This window comes from Arvicola amphibius, chromosome 10 (genome assembly GCF_903992535.2).
Source record: "Arvicola amphibius chromosome 10, mArvAmp1.2, whole genome shotgun sequence".
NCBI classification, from domain to species: domain Eukaryota; kingdom Metazoa; phylum Chordata; class Mammalia; order Rodentia; family Cricetidae; genus Arvicola; species Arvicola amphibius.
In genome coordinates, this window is record NC_052056.1 from 699,869 (window position 1) to 722,199 (window position 22,331).

The window sequence follows — 22,331 nt, forward strand, 5'->3', positions numbered from 1 at the left end:
ATCAGACACAGATCTCCAGTCTGCATTCTTGGGACAGCACTAGCTAGGACTTGGGCCCTGACTTTCCTCTGTGCCCCTGTGTTTCTTGCCCTGGAACTAGGGGTTACGTGGGGGGGGGGGGTTTCCTTATAGTCTTGTTTCCAGCACTGTAACACTTTGGCACAGGCTAAAAACTGAACTTTAGAGGTGGGTGGGGGCTGGGGATACTCTGAAGTTCTTTCAGGCCAGGAATTAGCACAACTGCTTGCAGCTTCTGCAGGATGTCAGTCTGTGTGCAAGGGGACTGGCAGGCTAGGCAGGTGCTGATCCTGTGGGTCCAGCCCAGTTCTCTCCCCCACGTACAGGGTTCCTTTTTCCTGTGTCCCCCTTCCAGCCTTCTGCTAGCGTTGCCCGTGTCTCACTCGTCTGCCCCTGACTCTAGGCTTGGTCACCTTCCTAAGATCACCGATCTCGGATCCATATTTTGAGCCTGAGCCGGGTAAGCTGTTCTGTTTCTCAACGCAGACTGAAATGAATCACGAGGAGCCAAAGAGAAACGAAACTGAAACCAAAGGCTGAGGTGATTGGGAAATGCAAGAGGGAGTGGAGAAAGAGGACTGAGGAAGTGTATAAACTATAGCATAGCTCTGGGAGACATCTGGGCTCACTGAGTCTGCCTTCCCTGTTCACCACTCTGCCCCTCAGCCTGGAGACAGAGGCCAAGACCCTGTGACAGAGCCCTGCTCCTTCGGGGACCCAAGAGGAGCCTGAAGTCTGTTCTGTCTGTTACCTGAGGGCAGGCAGCTCAGGTAAGACCTGCAGCAAGCAATTCCCTGGGCTCTGAGGAGAGGCACTCACTCCCCTGAGCTGAGGTAAGTTCTTGGCAGAGCAGGGGTCTGCCGCAGCTGGGCCTGCCCCACTTCTCCATGAAGGCCAGCTCCTATCACCTTCAGCAGCCTTGCAGGAGCAGGGTGCTAAGCCCTCAGGACCTGGGAGGGTTTTTCTCTGGCCTCCCCTGCATGGGATTGTTCTGTATAGCAAAGGGACTTCAGTCCCCTTCCTTCCCTTACACAATAGGGGTTTGTTTCCATTCAGGCTATGGGACCCCTGGACTGCAGCTGGGGTACGGTCTGGTACTGGCTGGCACTCCTTCATCACAGCAGTCTTTGGGGGCTGGTTGTCAGGGACTGAACTAACCTGAGGGAGTGAATGTGGGGAGCCAGTGTCGGGCAATATTATCTCCTAGGAGGTGCCAGTGTGCGCACCAATAAGAGACCTGTAGGAGGCCACCATTTCTGTTAATCTTCAACCAGAACAAGTCAGAGGCTCACTGCACACACAGGGAGGTCTGAAGGGAACAAAGCAATGGAAAGGGGGAGGTGGAGGGTCTGAGGCTGGGGTAAGAACCAGAGGGGACCTGCTACCATTGACACAGCTTATCCTGGTACCCATGGAGTGGTGGCCCAGTGGAAAGGGAAGGCTAGTCAGGCTGTGTCCAGCTGAGAGGAGGTTAGATTGTTGGAACAGACAGTGCAGCACAGAGCCGGGCTGGTCCTGAGGGAAAACAGGCAGCCGTCTGCAATTTCTGTGCCTTAGGTCACAGCCAAGAGCCCCTAAGGGTGAGTTTTGTTTCTGAGATCAGTTTTTGGCAGATGTGGTTGTAGTGGGAAAGGCCAATTCACTAAGTTTCAGTTCTCCCCCAGAAGGGGCGGAGCCACCGCTGTTGAAAGAGGTCCGAAGTCCTGGCAGCTGCACACTTTAGCTGAGCCAGGGATGCTGAGTATAGCACAGGATTCTGTGCAGAACTATGGGATGTCTTCCTTGGATGTTTGTAGACCCTGGTGAGCACTTCAGGGCATTTCTTGGTGCTATTACAATAATGGGGACAGTGACAGTTTGTGTGGTGTGGAGGAAGTCTGTGTTGTAAGCTCAGGCAATCTCCCTAAGTTTCAGTTCTCCCTGGGAAGGGGAGGAGCCAACACTGTTTAAAGACAGGGAAGCCCAGAAAGCCAAGCACTCTATCACTAGGAAAGATACTGGTGAGTGGCAACCAGGACTAGGGAACACGCCCTAGCTCAGGGCTTGGGGATACCTCTGGGTTCCTTGTAGATCATGGAGGGCATTGTGGGACATTGCTCAGTGCCATTAAAATAAGAGGGTCGGTGACAGCACAGGCAGGACTAGACATGGTGGGTTCCACCCAGTTGCTGATTTCAGGGGGCAGTCTGAAACAGTGAGCAGCATGGGAATAGGGCTCAGACTGTTTCACTGTTAGAACCCTAACCACCCAGGCAGCAGGAGAGGGTGGGGTCCCAGGAATCTCTGGAATCTGGGGCTAAAGGCTATGTGAGAGGTTTCAGATCCCCTGCAGCATGGGCCAGGAGCCCACGGGAAAGCAGATGGAGATCCTCTTGTTAAGGGTGGGAGGAAGCCAGGTGACCCAGGGCAGACTTTGAAGTGCAGGCCTTGGGGGACTCTGCTGGAAGGGATGACAGAGGATCTGTGTAGAGAAATCTACATTTCCAGGGTCTTTTCAGTCCCCAAACAGGAGATGTCCTGGGTGGTCTGAAGTTCTCCATCTGCTCAGAGTGCAGGGTGTCCCACAGGCCTTCCGTTTCAACTGCAGAGGGACATGGAGGGCAGGAACCTGGGAGAAGAGAGGACTCTTGATTCTCCCTGTGGCCACTTTAACACCCAGACAGGCCTGGGAAGGCTCCTACTTTTATCATCTCAGTTTTCCTGGAAAGGCAGGGTAGGGGGTAGTTAGGGGCTCTAACAGTGAAAGGGGCTGAGTCCTGTTCCCATGCTGCTCCTGTTCCAATTGGCCTGAGGATGCTTTCCTAACAGGACAGAAATCCAGAGGAGCCCTGCCATTGGGATCTTTGTCCATAATAAATGATATATGTCACCTGAGAGGCATTAGCAAATACCCACTGCCTCCTATAGAGTGAAGCTGTTACCAGCCACCCCAAGGACAGCACAAATGGGTGCAGACCTGCTTGGATAGAATGTTTAGAGAACAGCATACTTGGCTATTTGTGTATGCTTGACCATTATCTTCAATTGAGGCAGGAACCTGAATGAAAGGTGGTAGGGCTGCCTTGATGATCTCTCTTCAATAGGCCTTGCGATGGAGAAGAGTTAGGAGAAGGTGTAGAAATACAGATGCCTTGTTCATCTACCACAAATGGGGTAGTGCCGGAGCTGGGGATTTCCTCCCTTTGATTGGAAAAAGATCTAGATGGGCCCATGTGTTCATCTTGGAGTGAAGGTATAGTTGGCTACCCAGGCCACTGAGTAAGCAGAAGTGGATATGACCCCTGAGGTTGCTCTGCCTCTGAGATCCATCAAGTTTCAAAGGTAACTCAAGAGACTTACACACACTTGTAGCTTGCAGACACAACCCAGGGGATACATAACAGAGAAAGAAAAAGAAGAGAAAATAATTCTTCAAACCCTGTTGTAGAGTAGTCATGTGGAATCTTTGTCATGGGCACAAGCCCTGGGGACCAGTGATTGCACCTGGTGGTACAATAAGACCAACTGAGACAGCCATGGAACAACAGACAAGGCTCAAATTGAGAATGAAGGGCCCTTCATTCTAAAACCTGAGATCTTCTGGAAATAAGAGGTCTTTCCACAGGCAGGGGAGATAAGAATTGTGTTTGGACAAAAATTATAGATTGACAGACTCCATGAGTACCTTTAAAATTATTCTTCTTTTATGGTAACCCTCCTAACTCACACAAAGAATGTGTTTCACCCCCTCTCTAGAAGAAAAAATGATGAGGTGCTGCTGGACACACAGACTCCTGGGGTAGACTGAGAAGATAGGGCAGTTCTAAATATTGGTGTCTCTTTTGTGTTTCTTAGTCAAGGACTCAACCAGTGGCAACGCTTCCAGAATCTTCTGAATCAAACTCTTTAAGTCTATTGCAAATCCACCTGGAAAAAATACAAGTATGAGTTCTTTCCAGAAAGCCCATCAGAAAAAGCTGGCTTCTGCATCCAGTCACCTGGAGCCAAAGAAATATTCAGATGCTTCTAAGAACAGCCAGGCAATGGTGAGCTGCTACCAAAAGCCACTCTCCACAGGACATGTGTTGTGTCCACCTGAGAAAAGGGTGGATCTGCACTTATGAGTAGGTGTGGGATGCTAGAAGAGAATGAGGCCTGGTGGTTCTCTGACAGAGTGTCTTTCTTGTCTTTTGGAGAAAGATGGAGATCTTGGTCAGCTGCTTACTTTGCTTGGGTCAATGTGAGAACAATGGGCTATCTATCTCCTTCACTGAATGTTGTCAGTTATAATCTTGGTCTGGGAAGCTAGGGGGTTATTGGGGACTGGCAGAACCCTGAATCCTGAATGTGATATACTGTTCTTTCTCTATATGGTTCACTCTCCAGTTATAACCCCTGTAAGTTCTTATTGTAATATTATCTCCCTGAAGAAGCCATGTGGTTCATTTTCTTGTTGAGTTTTGAGAGTACTTTATATATTAAGGTACAAATCTTTGCTCAGATACATGTTGTGTAAATATTTATTCCTTGACTATGGCTTGTATTCACATTTTTCAACCAGGTGTTTAGTTCTGATAAAATTCCACTTATTGATAAGTTATTTTATTAATTTTGTCTTTGGGATAATTTCTATGAAACCAGGGCTGTGCTGGCTAGTTTTAAGTCAACTTAACACAACCTAGAGTAATCTGAGAAAAGTGAACCTCAATAGAGAAAATGCCCTTTCTTATCCATGCTCTACCATGTGGTGATACCGTTTTCCAGCATGGCATATTCATCTCCTGCTTCCTCTGCATCTGGCTGGTGACTCTGCCCTCTTTCTTCCCTGTGTTTTCTTTTGGTCTGCAAATTCTGCCTAACCTCCACTTGCCTAGCTATCGGCCATTTAATTCTTTAGTAAGTCAGTGAAAGCAACAAATATTCACAGTGTACAAAAAGATTGTTCCACAGCACCACAGCTTCTATAGGATGCTTATAGAGCAACAGGCATACTCCAAAGCCATTCGTACGTTATACCGCTTCCCTTTTACTGGATATAATGGTGGTGTTTTGTCAGTATCCTAAAACACTGTGGAATGGATATGTATCTCAGTGGTACAGCATGTGATTAGTATGTATAAACACCTGGTTCAATTCCCAGCACTAAAAAAATAAGTAAATAAAAGTCACCCCTTTGTCTCCACACTTGTGTTCTTTCTATTAAAACAAACAAACCAACAAACAAAAACCATCTGTTAAGCTGGTCTTTGTTCCTCTCAACCTAAAAAAAACTACACACACACACACACACATACACAAACACACACACACACACACATACACACACATACACACACACACACACATAGTGTGTATTTTGTCTGCATGTGTTGATGGGTACCATGTGCATGCCTGGTACCTGGGAGCTCACAAGAAGGAGGTTTTGTCCCTTGTAATTGGAGGTACCGATGGTCACCACACGAACCAACATGTGGGTGGTGGGAACCAAAGCTACATCCTCTACCAGAGCAACGAATGTTCTAAATGCTGAGCCATCTCTCTAGCTCCTCTGACTACTTAAAGAAATTTACTTTTGTTTTATGTTCATATGCGTGTACCTGCATGTATTTCTGTGTGCCACAAGTGTGTGGTGCTTGAAGATACCAGAAGAAGGCATTGGATGGCCAAGAGTTTCAGGCAGTTGTGAGCCACCTGATGGCTTGGAGAAGAAGCTGGATCCTCTGCAAACACAGAAAGTGCTCTTAACCTCAGAGACATTCCTTCAGTCCCTTTCTGGCTAGTTTAAAAATACTTTTAGATATGATTAGTTTAGAACAGTTTGATTCTAATGGGCCATGCCTGAGTTTTGTTAATTTTCTTAGATCTTTATGGTTGTCATTAAGATTGAGGAACCTATGTTTATTGTTTCTTCAAATATTTTCTTCCCATTTATCACTGTCTTGAGGATTCTGACACTGTGTATAACTGTCCTTGAATTCAGCAGTCTTTGCTGGAGCACTCCCATGGAGCACAACCTCACTCTTGCTTTGCCCTCATCTAGGACTCTGTGAACAACCTCTGCAGGCAGTATGAGGAGAAGGTGCGGCCCTGCATTGACCTCATCGACTCCCTGCGGGCCCTGGGTGTGGAGCAGGACCTAGCCCTGCCTGCCATAGCAGTCATTGGGGACCAGAGCTCAGGGAAGAGCTCCGTGCTGGAAGCCCTGTCAGGAGTGGCCCTCCCCAGAGGCAGCGGTGAGAGCTCCATGCTTATTGCCTTGCTAGACTGTGGGACCTGGGGCTCAAAAGATAGAAGCAGATCCCCTCCCAGTTTGGGCACACAGCAGAACGAAGGTCAAGGTGGTCTGAAGTCTGAAGCCTCTGGAGCTGGGGTATCCCAGTTCACTTCCTAATGCTGTGATAAAGATCATGACCGAAAGAAATGTGGGGAGAAAGGAGTTTGTCTTTATGCAGTTATGCAGACCACAGTCCATCATTGAGGGAAAGCCAAGAAAAGAACTCAAGCAAGGTAGGAACCTGGAAGCAGGAACTAAAGCAGAAGCCATGAAGGGGTGCTGCTTACAGGCGTGTTCCTCATGGTTTGCTCAGCCTGATCTCTCTTAGGACCCAGGACCACCTGCCCAAGGGGGGGGGCACCACTGACAGTGAGGTGGGTCCTCCCATATCAATTATTAGCCAAGAACGGGGCTCATAGCTTACCAACAGCCCAGTCGGATGGAGGCATTTTCTCAGTGAGGTTCCCTCTTCCCAGATGACCTGAGCTTGTGTCAAGTCGACAGAAAACAAACAACAACAACAACAAAAAAAAAAACCCAAAACATCATAACCTAATAAACACAATGGGCACCACATTATGAGGAAGGAGCCTCAAGCAGATGGTAGCTTTCAAACACAAAGGCACAAAAGTTATCCTGTTCCCAGGACAAGGCCTGGGATCAGCCTGGACTTAAGACATTAGGTCAATGAGGGTGAGACCAGAGAGGGTTAAGTTTTCAGATGAGTGTGTGAGATAGTGATGGCCCTTTAAGACTGATGCGGCTGTTGCATCTTAGGTATCGTTACCAGGTGCCCTCTGGTGCTGAAATTGAAGCAACTGGAAGAGGGGGAGAAGTGGAGGGGCAAGGTCACCTACAAGGACACTGAGGTTGAGCTCTCAGACCCTTCCCAGGTGGAAGAAGAAATCACGAAAGGTATGTTCAGGCCTACATTTGCTCCTCTTTTGGGTCAGGCAGTAGATGGAATACCCATGACTATTCACACTCTCCACTTTTGGAGGGCCTTTCCACATTGGGAGCCTTCTTGCACTTGGGCCCATGGGATCTAGAACATTGCCATTTAATTTCAAGGCCTCATTTAGGGCATGTGGCTATTGAAACAAAAGCCCCTGTTACATTGCCACTGTGTTTCCAGTGTACATTCTTAGTCAGAAGAAACTTCTCAAGCACACTCTGGCTGCTGAGCAGAAGAGGGTGTCTTTAGATAATAACCAGGTGTAAGGGTTTCCATCCTAGCTTTGGTTACTAAGGGCAAGGTGCCAAATGCTAACTGTGAACAGATACCTGCATCCAGGGCTCCTCCTGTCCAGGGTGAGCTCATTGCCTTCCTGGATGTCCATTCATGGTTGCAGGATCTCTGGGCTTTCACCATTCTTATTGTGCACACAAAGTTCTCCCCTAACAGTGCCAGGAAGGTCTAAGGAAGAATGCCCCTCTCTGCCCAGAGCAACTTCCTTACCTTCTTATAAGTAGGAAGCAGAAAGAACTACAGGAAGGGGCAGAAATAATATATAAAACACCTGTGACTTGCTCATAGTGATCTACCATAGAAGTTTCTGTCTCACCTGATCCCACAGCTATTCAGTCCCAAAGAAACACACAGAGGCTTATAATAATAAACTGTTTGTTCTATTAGCTCAGGCTCATTATTAACTAACTCTTACAACTTAAATTAACCTATAATTCTTGTATGTGTTAGCCACATGGCTTGGTAACTTTTATCAATGAGACATTCTCATCTTGCTTCCTCTGCATCTGCGTGATGACTGCAGACTGAGTCTTTCTTCTTCCCAGTATTCTCCTAGTCTGATTGCCCTGCCTAGACTTCCTGCCTGGCTATTGGCCAATCGGTGTTTTATTAAACTAATATGAGTGGCAAATCTTTCAAGAGCATTTCCCACAGCAATCTACTACTTCTAGTCAGAGCCTATCTCCCAAGCTTCTGGAAATTCCAACATAATTTCATGAGCAGAAAAGCAATTTTTCAACACAGAAATAATTTAGAGCCTTTCATATCCAAATCACAAAATATTTTTCTAGAAGTCTCTGTAATAATATGTGCTTTCTAAATTTCACTGAGCTTTTTTCCCCCTCCTCCCAGCCCAGAACTTTATTGCCGGGAAAGGGCTAGGAATTAGCAGTGAGCTTATTAGCCTGGATGTCAGCTCCCCGAACATTCCAGACCTGACCCTGATTGACCTGCCTGGGATCACCAGGGTGGCTGTAGGCAACCAGCCTGTAGACATCGGACGCCAGGTGAGACTCTAGACTCCACTCTGACCCACACTGGGCTGCAAGGGGCACTGGAGTATGTCCAGGGCTATGTCTAGGAGGGACCTTGTGGAAGCGGGAGTGAGACTGGATGACCAGGATTCACTAAAGAGGGGTGCAGTCCACGGAAGCCAGAGCCTGAAGCAAGTGGATGGCACAACCGTCTCGCTCTCAATCCGGCTCCATAACTAGGAGTCACATCTCATTCCTTACAGATCAAGAGACTCATCAAGACGTACATCCAGAAACAGGAGACCATCAACCTGGTGGTGGTCCCCAGTAATGTGGACATCGCCACCACGGAGGCACTGAGCATGGCTCAGGAGGTGGACCCTGACGGGGACAGGACCATAGGTGAGGAGAGTGGAGATAACAGTGGTGTGTGGGTGCCAGTGGGGATACATGCCCTGGATCCAGATGGACCAAACTCAGCACAGCCAGGATCCCACTGAGGTGGGAGGAAGTGAGCCCTTCATCTCGTCTCCCTGGTAGGAAAGGCATGAGGAGTCAGAGGTGGGCAAGCGTGGGGAGGAAATCGTATTTGCTGAGACTCCCTGGCTGAGGATCCACGCTAAGGTCCACAGAGAGTGAAAGGATGAATAGCTGTTGTCTCTCTGCGTGGTGGCCATGGAGAGGAGCTGGGATGGAGCCTGCAGCTGATTGACGGACTGAACTGTGTTCCCAAGGCCACCTGCACATGTCTCTGTGTACTTTGCATGGATTCTTTAGCTACCCTCTCTATCTCACAACGGATTATGTTTTAGGATTACTATTGCTGTGATAAAACACAATGGCCTAAAGCGAGTTGGGAAAGAAAGGGTTTATTTCCACTTACTCTTCCAGGTAACAGTCTGTAATAGTTTGAAAGAAAATGACCCTGAAAGGGAGTGGTACTATTAGGGGGTGTGGCCTTGTTGGAAATAGTGTGTCACTGTGGGGTGGTCTTTGAGGTCTTTTTTGCTCAAGCTTCTCTCAGTGTGACTGTCAATCAGCTTCCTGTGTCCTGCAAGATATAGCACTCTCAGCTCCAGCACCACGTCTGCCTGTCAACTGCCATGCCCCTGTCATGATGATAATGAACTGAGCCTCTGAAACTGTAAGCCAGCCACCTCAATTACATGTTTTCTTGATTCAAGTTGCTGTAGTCATGGTGTCTATTCACAGTATTAAAAACCCAAACTTAGATGCAGTCCATTACCGAAAGAAGTCAGGGCAGAAACTCAAACACAATAGAAACTTGGAGACAAAAGCTGATTCAGAGGCCATGGAGGAATGCTTCCTGCTCTGCCTGCTTTCTTGTAGACCCCAGGACCATCAGCCCAGGGATGGCACCACCCACAATGGGCTGGACCCTTCCTCATCAATCACTGATTAAGGAAATGCCCTACAGGATTGCCTACAGTCCAATCGATGGAGGCATTTTCTTTCTTTTCTTTTCTTTTCTTTTCTTTCTGTCTTTTTTTTTTTTTTTTTTTTTTTTTTTTTTTTTTTTTTTTTTTTTGATGGGGTTGGTTTTTTTTTTGAGACCGGGTTTCTCCAGTCCTGACTGTCCTGGTCCTGGAACTCAAGTTGTAGACCAAGCTGTCCTTGAACAGAGCTCTGCTTGTCTCTGCCCCTCAAGTGCTGGAATTAAATGCATGAGCCATCATGCCTGGTTGGAAGCATTTTCTTAATTGAGGTTCCCTCCTCTAAGATGACATTAGCTTGTGTCAACTTGATATAAAACTACTCAGCACAGACAGGCAGTAGCCCTTGGCTGCTGGTAGCTGGTGAGAGATGCGCTTCCTGCTACCTTGGGGCAGTGTGTGTTCTCCAATCTCAATGCCTGTCCTGTAGGGATCTTGACCAAGCCTGATCTGGTGGACAGAGGGGCTGAAGACAAGGTCGTTGATGTGGTGAGGAATCTCGTGTTCCACCTGAAGAAGGGCTACATGGTGGTCAAGTGCAGGGGTCAGAAGGACATCCAGAGGCAGATGAACCTGGCTGAGGCCCTGAAGATGGAGCAAGCCTTCTTCAAGGGGCACCCACACTTCAGGTGCCTCCATCAAACTGTTCCATGTGGTGAAAATTGCTAGTCAAGAGCAGACCTGACATGTGGAGTGTGTGTGTGTGTGTGGGGGGGGTGTAGTTTGTGCATGCACAGGCACCACAGTGCTCATATTGAGAACAGAGGACAACTTGTGGGAATTGGTTCTCTTCTTCCATCATGGTGGACCAAGGGATTGAACTCAGCTGGTAAGAGTGGGAGGGAGGTACCTCTACCCAGTGTGTGAAGATCTGAATCTATATGCTTTGTGTATATTCATGTGCATAAGCATTAATATATGTATTCATACATGTAGACTACACGGATGGGTGTGTATATGCTAAAATTTGTATTATACATGGAACCGTGTGTGTGTGTCTACTCACATGCCACACACAGAAAGATATGTGTGTATACTTGTGTGTCACACATAGGTGTGTTCACATGGTGCTATGAAAACATAGCTGTGTTTGTGTACATATGTTTTATGGAGAACAGATTTTACTCTGATTATTAATGTGCTGAGGGGGGTTACTGCAGCCCATTATGAAACTATCCTAGCTGGTTCCCCTGTATCACTGTACAAAACCATCTCTGAGTTCTTCATGAGTACCAATCTCAAGGTACCCATTCATCGATAGTTCCCAAACTGGCCCTGGCCTCCCCACAGCAGACTGCAGACTTGTGTTTTGGCCGAGTCTAATGAGATCTCTCCTGTTCCCTCAGCGTTCTCCTGGAGGATGGGAAGGCCACAGTGCCCCGTCTGGCAGAGAGACTGACCACGGAGCTCATCGCACACATCTGTGTAAGCCAGGGAGGCTGCATCTTCTTTAAGCTAAGCTGGGACTGGGACGGTTCTGGGCACACAAGCTGGTCAAGATCTCTTTGCACAGACAGGCTGTGTTTGGGAGTCAGTCACTCCAGCATCTGAAGGCTTTGTGCTGGCTCCTGCTGCTGTCACCCTTAGGTTCTGGGTGGCACAGCTGTGAGACCTCCATTCTGGAATTGATCTCGAGAGTTTGAGTTCAAATGGCCTCTTCCGATAGAAGCCACGTTCACATTCTCTGACCTGGTGGAGTCTGCATCTCAAACCCCTTAGTTCTCCACCTGGGGTGTTGAGAACACTCAGAACATGTAGATTTAGTGTCCATACCTGTTTGAGGACTGCTGTGGAAAGAACCCCTGGGCTCTTCCTGTGTTCAAGGTCTTCCTGCTGCCCCCAGGATGCAGGTGGAGATCAAGGCATCTGCAGGTCACCATGATCTTGAGTGGTGCAGACCGAGGCAGGCCTGCTCTTGCTGAGTTCTGTGCCTTGAGCTGCCTGGGGACAGCAAGCTGTAGAGATCTGTTGAAAATAACACAAGAATTGAAGGATCTCCTGTTAGTTCATCTGTTCTTGTCTCAGAAGCTAGTAGTAGGTGCTCTGTGTAGTGTCTCTGCAGAGTTCATGTTTGGATGTGTAAGGAACTGTCTCTGCGTGGTGCTTTTAAGCAAGAACCATGTAATGGGCAGTTTTATAGAGTTGTATGCCCAGCGCAGGTGTGTGGATAGACCTGGGTTGAAAGGGTGTCTCTAAAGCACTACTGTGCACCAGGGAAGCCTTCAAAGGCTGTCAGAATGTCACAGGCATGGGCAGGAAATCCTGTCTGCCAAGGTTCACTGGTCGAGGAGCCATGGGAGGTCCACACAGACGAGGGGATAGATCATTTGTGTCACAGACGAGTTCTGAATTCCCTATCTGTATGTCTATGTCCCACTCATTTCTTTCTACTTCAGAAATCGCTGCCACTACTGGAAAATCAAATAAAGGAGAGTTACCAGAGCGCAGTCGAGGAGCTGCAGAAGTACGGCGCAGACATACCAGAAGACAACAACGAGAGAACCTTCTTTCTAATTGACGTACGCTATCCCTTGCGACTTCCCATGGAGGATTCCTGCATCACCGTCTTACAGGAATCTCTTCTGTCTTCAGTCTCCTAAGGTGGACAGAAACATATCCTGTCCATCGCTAGTATTACAAGGGTGACCAGCACTAATGGGTGAAAGCTGGGTAGAGCTGGTGGGGACTGGGGAGCACAGGGAGAAGGAGAAGGATTTCCTAATGCCAAAGACATGTCTCCTCGTTAATGTGGCTCAACAACCCTCATGGTATGAGCTTCATCTGATCCTTGTATGTGAATTATCTCCTTCACAGAAAATTAATGCCTTCAATAAGGATATCACTGCTTTGGTGCAAGCACAGGAAACCATATCAGAGGGAGACAGTCGGCTGTTTACCAACCTGAGAAATGAATTTCTTGAATGGAATAATTATATTGAAAAACATTTCAAAAAAAGTGAGTATCCATTTGGGTTAGTGTAATTGACACTGTGGTAATTTCAATTCGATTGATACAGTCAAAAGAACGTCTTGCCTACAATTCAAAGTCAAGGCACCAGAAGAAGAGGAGACTGGTGAGGGCTTCATCTCTGCCCCCAAGGTGGTACTGTCTAGCTTGGTCCTCATGTATGGAGTATGAGAGCCAGCTTCCTCTGGCCTCCGTTCTGAGGACACACATCCCATCTGTGGGTGAGGCCAGCGTGTCCTGGTCACTCTTTCAAGGCCTATCTTTCAATGTCAACACAGAAGGGATGAGGTTCAACTTACGAAGTAGGGGGACATGTTCCTTCCACAGCAGTGACTCCAGGAACCATCATGAACCTGGGATTTGGGGGAAACTTCAGAGTGTTATGCAGGGGATCAGAATGGCTGGACTGTGGACACAGAAGCCACATTTGATCTTCTTTGAGTCACAGACCCCAAACTGCCTGTTTCTGTTTCTTAAGGACATCTACAGAAAAATGCGGGTTAATCACCCCAGTTAATCATGGGTTTTAGAAGAATCTATGCTCCTTGAATAGAGAGAAGACGGACGTGGCATATGGTCTGGGTGGACGTGGGCAGACAAAAAGCACAGGCACATGGCGTATGGTCTGGGTGGACGTAGGCAGACAAAAAGCACAGGCACAACAGAGGGCTGGAGAGAGGGAAGCGTGTGAAGGACTGATTTCGATGACAGCGACCGTTCCTCAAGAGGACAGAAAAGTGTCAGAAACGGGCAATTTGGGTCATAGCAGAGACCTGTGATTTGCTAGAAGTCGCTGGCATGCCCACTGTAAATGGGTGAAATTGCATGTGAAATGCCGGCCAATACATTTCCCATGGAACCACTTTCCCTCCCGAGATAGGAGAGGGGAGCCTTGGGCAGGTTCTGCTCCTGATGGGATGTCTCTCACAGAAGTCGTTCTGGAAGCAGGGAGAGGAACTAATCATTTTGCTTCATGTACACTTGGGCCCTCCAGGTGCCTGTCTGCTTCCGCCATCGCTGCCTCCTTGCACAGTGCGCTTTGACCCTTCTTCTCTGGTCAAATGAAAATGCTCTCATACACCCTCTCACACAAGCTTGTTTCCTGGTTTCCTCTTGGTGTATTCTGCTGTGGTCTCTGGCTCTGCATTTCACGTGTCTCAACTGAGAGAAGTGACCTTTGACACAGCTTTCTTACTGTAGTCTTAAAGCAACATAATCAACATTTATATTTCATTTTTTTTCTTGGTACTCATCTTTTCAGAAAGACCAGAGTTCGTTTTATTTCTTAAAAAAAAATCCTGCAAGATGGTTTCTGTAAAAACAGTACTTTCAACCCTAGGTTCTGCTGAGATACACAGCCAGATCAAAGTATTTGAAAATCAGTATCGTGGCCGGGAGCTGCCAGGGTTTGTGAACTATATGACGTTTGAGAACATCATCAAAAAGCAAATAAAAGCCCTAGAGGAGCCAGCTGTGGACATGCTGCACAGGGTCACTGGTGAGTGCACACAGCGTCCCTAAGGAACGCTGTACAAGGCCACGGAGGTTCTCTATCAGAGGCCTCCCATTCTCTTGGTTAGTCCTCTCTAAAGCTGGGTTCTTGCAACCCTCTCAGACAATCACAGAACTTGGGGGCAGGCTTCCCTGACCTTGTGTACTGGGTGGAAATTACAAAGGAGGCAGAGGGTTTGTCACTGGGACTGGGGTGTACCTCCCTCCTAGCACAGAGCGGCAGTGAAGAACCTGGCACCATAGTCGACACTGGGTGTATGTGGGGAAATGGAGGCAAACGGAAGTTTTATTTTTAAAGGCAAAAATGGGTAGGATTACGTAAGATTTCAGATTACAGTGGCTGGAGAGGTGGCTCATTGAGTAAAATGCTTGTTTTGAAATCACGAGGGCCTGAGTCCCATCCCTAGAACCAACATAAAAGCTGAGTGTAGTAGCATGCACTTATAATCCCAGCACTGTGGAGCCAGAGATGGGGACGTGGAGGGGGAAGGGCGATCTGAGGCTAACCAGTCAGCCAACTTGTTCTACTTGCAAGCTTCAGGCCAGTTAGAGGCCCTGCTTCACAACAACAACAAAAAAAATTTGTTGGATAACACCTAAAGAACGGCATCAGAGGCTGTGCCCTCGCTTCCGTCAGGTGATCATGTCTACCACCCATCCTGCATGACACCTAGGCTTTAGTGACTTACATGACCAATTCCACAGACAGAAGTGAATTCTTCAGAGTAAAGGGGAGAACGCTAACTTTCTGACTCCCGTAAATGGCTCTTGGGTTTATGTCATGTAGATAGCTGGGCACTTAGGGCTCACAGATAGGAATGAGATAGAAGTGACAGATCTTAGACAAGGAATTTCTGTATTTATAATTTGCTAGAAACATCCTTTGAAGCTAGTTGCGGTACAGAATATAATCCATGCCAAGAGATAGCGAGGTTCAGATACTTGCAGAGTTCCTCAGACTCAGAGCGCACCCTCCTCTTTACAAGGGGAAGAGGATAAGGCAGAGGGAACAGGAAGGAAACTTAATAGCCACATTAACCTCACTCCCCCACTCCCAGTCTATACAAAGTACAGACGGTGTTGTCAATATTAAACTTTTTTCCCTCTTTCATCAGACATGGTTCGAACGGCCTTCATAAGTGTATCGTCAAACAATTTTGGTGACTTTTTTAACCTCTTTAGTGCTGCCAAGGTAAATCAAACTACATATTATTTTTAAATGAATAATCGATAAGCATGATTTCTTGGTTTGAGACCATCCCAACTTTCTTGTGTCTGTTCAGAGAAATGAAGACTCAAGTTTATGTTTGTGTCTTCAAGACAAGGTTATAGTTCTTCTGTTTAAAGCAGACATGAGACAGGGAAGAAGGGGAGGGGGAATGAATTCAAAGGTGAGATATTGAAACCCACAGGTCCAAAGAGCTTTGTTAGGCAGGAGCATGGTTCTGTGCAGAGGAAATGAACCTACTCCCGATAGCCCTCAGGCACATGAAATATAATAAAAATAGGAGGAACTTGTCTGCCATTCACGGAATCCCTTGACAGATGTTTATCTGTGAACAGTGTGTAGCAAGGGCAGCTTCACGAAGGGCTTGCTTTGGCTTACAGTTTGAGGGAATACAGGCCATCATAGCAGGGGTGCTGCTCAGCTCTTCCTCCTTTGTATTCAGTCCAGAATCCCAAGCCAGGGGATAGTGCTGCCCTCAATAGGGTGAGCCTTCCCATCTCACTTAGTCAGACCTCTCTGGAAACACCCTCCACAGTGATTCTAAATCCAGTCAAGCTGACATTGAAGATTCACCATTACAGCAGGTGGCGACCCACACCTGGCTCAGGCTTCCCCTGGTTTCCAGCCTCAGCTGGTAGGGTGGCATGAATGAGCTGAGCAAGGTGGTACAGGGGCTGTTCCCAGGTGATACCTGTGTTTGTTCTTGTTGGGTGGCCTGATAATTGTGGATGGATCAGGTGTCCTGTGATCCTATTCTGCATCATCATGTGTTTCTTGACGGCTCTTATAGCAAGCTTCTAGTTGGACTATATTTAGATGGCCAGCCCCCAAATAATGACACAGAGACTTACTGTTAATTATGAAAGCTTGGCCATTAGGTTAGAATTTTCCCCAACTAGCTCCTTTAACTTAAATTAATCTATTTATATTACTCTACATTCTGCCACGTGGAATTACCTTATCTCTCTGCCCATCCTGCTTCCGCAGAGTCTGACTGACAACTCTGCCTTTCTTCTCCCCAGTGTTCTCTCTGTCCCCGGAAGTCCCACCTAACCTATTCCTGTCTAGCTATTGGTGATTCAGCTTGTATTTCACCAATCATAGTAACACATCTTCACAAAGTATACAGATGTTGTACAATAGGCTGGGGACTGTTTTTCTCTCCTTGCAGTCCAAAATTGAAGACATCAGATTAAAGCAAGAAGAAACAGCTGAAGCGCTGATCCGACTTCACTTCCAGATGGAGCAGATTGTCTACTGCCAGGACCAAGTCTATAAGGGAGCCTTGGAGGAGGTCAGAGAGAATAAAGCCAAGAAAGAGAAGAATAATGTGTTAAAACCAGTTACCATTACATTTATTTCTCAGCCTCCTGAAGAGGACTTGTCTATCACTGAAATGACCCAGCACTTGAATGCCTACTTTCAGGTTAGTGTGGGAATGGCTCAGAGCCACTAGGTTTCCAGGCCACACCTTCTCCTTCAGTGTACTTTTCTGTGTAGTGTTATGTGTGTAAATTACCACCAGCAGGGATTCCTTCTGCATAGGGAGGCTACCTCCCAGGGTCAGCTGGTAGTTTCCAAAAACCGCTTCTACAGTACCAGCCCCAGAAAGACCCAGATCAGTAGTGGGAGGGCTATTTTCCCAGTCTTGTGTTTGTTGTGTTTTAAACAGATGTTATCTTTCTGGAGTTTTAGCAAAGTTCCTAGGATTTTCTTGTACATCTAAAGTCACTTCAGATCTTCATTAATTTATTTCTTTAAAGGTGAGATCTCATTTTGTAGCCTAGGCTGCTTTGGAACTTACAAAGTCCAGGATGGCCCCAAACTCCTGGGAGTCCTCCTGCCTCAGACTCCAAAGTGCTTCAGAATCTCACTACACTTCTGACCTTCTAGACTTTTTAACCTTCAGTATCAAGCAGGTTCAGGTATTGGCATGGGTCCTGGAGACTGTTCTGGCCCTCACTCTGAAAGGCCCTGTGGCCATGTGCACCTCTGACCTGTACACTGGGTTTCCTAGGTACTGTGCTGCTCCATAGGTGGCCTTTCGGTATGTCAGGGCAGTGTGTCCCCTTAGGGTAGTTCCCGTGTGCACCATGCGGCTTGGCTTCCTGGCACCCCATGACTTAATTATCTTCTTTGCTTTAATTCTGGTAAAGCATGCACAATACAAGCCTTTCCACGTCAACTGCTGTTTGGTGCAACAATTGAGAGACATTAGGCACCTTTGCATTGCCACTATGTCCTTCCAGGACTTTCCATCTGCCACAAACAGCATTTTCTCCATTAAATGCCTGCTCTAGTTCTCTCACACTCCCCAGCTGCCATCTTTCTACTTTCTATGTGGGAGTCTGATCAGCCCAGGGACCTCTTCCCAGTATAATCACATCTGTCGTTCCTATTGTCTTATTTCTCAGAGCATACTATCAAGGTCCCTGCATGTTGTAGAAGAAGTGGGGTTTGTGTCTGCAGGCATCAGCCGCTCTTTCAAGCTGTGGTCCTTCTCTTACCTAAGGTGTCCACGTTTGGGTGTCTGAGGTCCTTATGCCTCCAGAAAGGCCCCCTGCGTACCTGATATGTCTTCTCCACTTCCATTTGAAGATGAGCCACATTCCAGCTGTCTTTGGTCCTAAAATATATCTATGCTGCATGCCATCTTGCAATATGTCCCTGAACTGCCAACTAGATACTTGTGACCTGCCTTCCTTTTATTCTGGCATCCTTTGATATGGTGAATTGGCTTAACCATCCCCAGAGAGCTGTGCTCATGCTATCCCAGGGAAGGAGACTGAGTTCCAGAGAAGTACTTGCCTTGTAGAACCACCAGTGCTGTGTGTCCAGGATACCACCCTGTCTCAGGACAGGGAGAGTTGGGCAGATTGTAGGCCTGGGAGAAAATCCTCTCAGGTAGAAACCAGCTTTCTTCAGGCAGCTAGCCCAGAGCTCAGCCTGGCACAACCCTGCTCCCTGTCGCTGAAAGCTCTGAGATCGGATGAAGACAGATGAGCAATTCTGTCAGCAGAGATCTGCCATTTGGAAATGGAGTTGGGCTTTCTGCGGACCATCTTCCAGCCCATTTTACCGCTTTCTATTGAAGGGAAGCTGGTAGGGCAGAATCCAAACAAACTGATACCTGTCCAGGTCATGCTCTGCTTGCATGCTAACAGGTCTGAGACCAGGCCAGTACTGTGCACCTGCTAGGGTCTTCCCCTTTGGAAACCTGGGTCTGTCTGGCACTCACAACTCTTTCCACTTTTAACCCTTCTGTGTCCTGCCCCTCCTTCTAGGAGTGCGGAAGGAGCATCGGGAGACAGATCCCCCTGATCATCCAGTACTTTACCCTACGAACATTTGGGGAAGAGATGGAGAAAGCCATGCTTCAGCTCTTACAGGACAAGGTTAACTACAACAGGCTCCTGGCTGAGCGGAAGGATACCACAGAGAGGAGGAAGTTCCTGAAGAGGCGGCTGTCAAGGCTGGACCAGGCTCGGCACAAGCTTGCCAAATTCTCCTATTAGTGAGGCTTTCCCGGCTGCCCTGTGTGTCTGTGGCGTGGCGTGGAGCAAACAAGGGTTTCTCTGAGGGAGAAATACCTCAGCCCTGCATTCTATCAATGCCACCCCATTAATGTTGTATAGTCTGAACCTTCTACTTGTTACCATTTGGTGTTAGCAAAAAAAAGAAAAAGAAAAAAAAAACCTAACAACGACAACAAAACTCCAACAAATAAACAAACAAAAACTAAAGACCCTTTGATTTTCCATTTCAGGTCACATAAAGGAAGCTGCAAGGGGTTAAGAGAAGAGACCTAGTAATGTGACAAACTTTAAAAATAAGTCTGTATCTGCTCATGTACATGTATGCATGTTTCTCTCTGTGTGTCTGTGTATATCTGTGTTGTGTAGGTTGAAGACACAATCTTGGGTGTCGATCCTTAGGTGCCTTCTACTTGTTGAGCAGGATCTCTCTCTGGCCTGGATCTTCTCCGCACCACCCTGCTTGCTGGCCCCAGCCTCCAGGAGAACTGTAGTCTCTGTCTCCCATCTCACTGTTACTGGGATAACAGTTGGGTGCCACTGTGTCTGGATTTGTATGTGGGTTCTGAGTATTTGAACGCAGGTCCTTATGTTTGTAACACTGATCCATCTCTCCAGTCCTACAAAAGGGTGTTTTAAAAAAGTTATGGACCACACCACTGAAAGTGAGAACCTAGAGACTTTAAGGCATCCTTCTGCGTCCCAATTTTCCTTCGAGCATGACAGCCAAGCAAAAATGTGCATAGAGAATTTAAACTTGAAACCTGATGTGGAAACCTGTATCAGCCTTGGCAAGACCTGTGAGCCGAGAGGAAGGATCGGCATTTGATAAAGCTGCCAGAGAAAGCTACATAAATTTACAGATGACTAAGAACAGCTCTGTCCACAAAGCTTCCCAACACCTCCACCTAGTGACAAAAATGTGAATCACACCTGCAAAGACACCCACAAATAGGGGTGACTTCCAAAACAAAATCAAAAGGCAAGGGTCTCCCTGGTTGTGATGTTAAGTTGGGAGCGTCACCCCAGTCCCTGGCATCCATCCCAGCCCCCCACCCCCGGACCTGAGAGTTGCATTGGTCTGGACTCCCCCCTGGACTGGGAGTTGCATTGGTCTGGACTCCAAATCCCAGCATGCCAGGTTCTGATCCCTCCCCAGGGGAGGGTCAGTACCACTCCCACAGGGTATTTAAATGAGTGCCCTGGAGCGGAACACGTGGTCCTGGGTTTTGCCTGTGCTCCGTTTTTCTGTCTCCCCAGCCATGCTCTCGTCCATCCAAGAGTGCTGTATTTATTAAAACATGGGCATTTTAATTTGGTTTGATTTGACCTGATTGGATTTCTTTGTGCCGGCGGCGCGGCTTGTCTTGTCTTAGGATCTTTCCTAACACTGGTGATTAGAAAACAGCTTCCTGGGTGTTCCCAGGCTCGCTGCTGCCTCTCTTCCTAATGAAGAAGGCTTTGCTTGTATTTTTGAGACAGTCTCACGATGTAGCCTAGTGGGTCTTGAACTCACAATCCTCCTGTCACATTCACTGCCCCCGCTCCCGTGAGTATTGAAGCAAGCATAACTATTGTACTAGTTCAAATGGTGTTAGAATGCTTTGAAAAAAATTTCAATTCCTCCTCCTGTGGATACTAAGAGTACATTCATGGAAGAGCCTGTATTGTGTGCCTCTCAAGTCACATATAGGGTATGTGTGTGTGTGTGTGTACTCCTCACCTTACTTTTTGAGACAGTCTCTTAACAAACTTGGTGTTTGTTTCCCTTCCCGTTGAACAGGCTGGCCAGCAAGCCCAGGGAATCCACTTGTCTCTGTGCCCACCTTCCCCTGGCCCTGGGGTTCGGAGATGTTTGCATTTTCACACTTGGCTTTCTACCAGGGTGTTAGAGATTTAAACCCAGTCCTCCTGCTTGCATAGCTAGTATTTCACCCACTGAGCCATCTCTCTAGCCCCTAAAGAGCCTATTTAAAAAAAAAAAAAAAACTAAAACACGGTTTTCAGAGGCTGTTGTTTGGCTTGCTGAGTATTTCAGCCGCTTCCCAGAGGGGCCTTCTCAGGCTGGATAACTAAGCCAGATCTTTACCACACAGACAGTAATGCATGTGTGAGTGCTTCAGAGTGATCAAGGGGAGGGCGCAAGGGACATGCCAGGACACTGCGGCTGTGCATCCCTGAGCAGTGCCCTGTGGCTGGTTGTCAGGTTCTACGAGGCCACCCTCTCCTCCCATTCTGGCATGTTCTACCTTTTTAACATTGAGCCTGGGCCCTCCCTCCACACACTTTATCTTTGTTATTTTCCCATATGGAAGGGAGTAGAAATAATGGCTGTGACCTGCAGGAATTTCAGAGTTGAGACCCAAGAGGCAAAGCATGAGGTTAAAGAAACAGTTCTGAACCCAACAAGTAGAAAGTGTTATTTATTCAGACTGAGCCAGACGTCTCATTCCTTTTCAGTGGTGGACACCTTAGTGGGATGGACAAGTACAAAAATAAGATTATTCTAGAAACCTCCAGGTTTGGAGGGCCCAGCAGCCATGTAGGTGTTTGTCAGTAGCCAGGAAATCACTCAGTGGCACAAATGCCTCTCTGTTCTACATATTATTCTAACCACAAGTTGATTTGTAATCAGTGCCCAGACTCAGAAAGACAAATGGAGAGTCCCAAAGAAAACATTAGTTAATAAGAAACATCTTCAGAAATACAAGTTACTCCCTAGAACCGTGTATGGAAATGTGAAAATGAGAGTTAAATAAAGTACATTTTGCAAATGTACTACTTCCTGCCTCTTCTAGAATTCAGTAGAAAGCTTGGGTTATTTATTTGTTTGTTTATGTATAGGCAAGGTCTTACCATGTAATTCTGGGTGACCTGGAACTCACTATGTACACCGGGCTGGCACTGAACTCAGAGATCTACTTGCCTCTGTCTCCCAAGTGCTGGGATTAAAGTCACGGACCCCATGCCTGGTGCACAACTTAGAGCTCTTGAATCAGAACCCAAACCTTGTATGCCAAAGAACCAGGTGAAATGAGTGGCTTTTCAGTGTATCTTAAACCTTAGGCTGCTCAACAGTGCAGATGAACTGAGTAGCAGGAAACAACCTTTTTTATCTTCCAAACTTCAGCTTCATTAGCAT

General features: G+C 47.2%; 1 protein-coding gene across 3 annotated transcripts; it reads left to right on the forward strand.

Annotated features, from left to right (window-relative positions):
- Window positions 1-532: 532 nt before the first annotated feature.
- On the forward strand, window positions 533-20,503 carry LOC119825258 (interferon-induced GTP-binding protein Mx1-like). 3 transcript variants are annotated; one of them, XM_038346025.2, is made up of 14 exons: window positions 533-788; window positions 3,853-4,043; window positions 6,038-6,230; window positions 7,049-7,186; window positions 8,373-8,527; window positions 8,758-8,896; window positions 10,379-10,577; window positions 11,295-11,373; window positions 12,345-12,467; window positions 12,763-12,904; window positions 14,256-14,414; window positions 15,544-15,620; window positions 16,897-17,082; window positions 18,941-20,503. In XM_038346025.2, the coding sequence occupies exons 2-14, from the start codon at window positions 3,942-3,944 to the stop codon at window positions 19,169-19,171; spliced, it is 1,923 nt and encodes a 640-aa protein (XP_038201953.1). In that variant the 5' UTR covers window positions 533-788; window positions 3,853-3,941; the 3' UTR covers window positions 19,172-20,503. The 3 variants fall into 3 exon arrangements, with proteins under 3 accessions (XP_038201953.1, XP_038201952.1, XP_038201951.1); XM_038346024.2 differs by having other exon boundaries at window positions 534-851; window positions 16,828-17,082; XM_038346023.2 differs by having other exon boundaries at window positions 534-788; window positions 16,828-17,082.
- The last annotated feature ends 1,828 nt before the right edge of the window (window positions 20,504-22,331 follow it).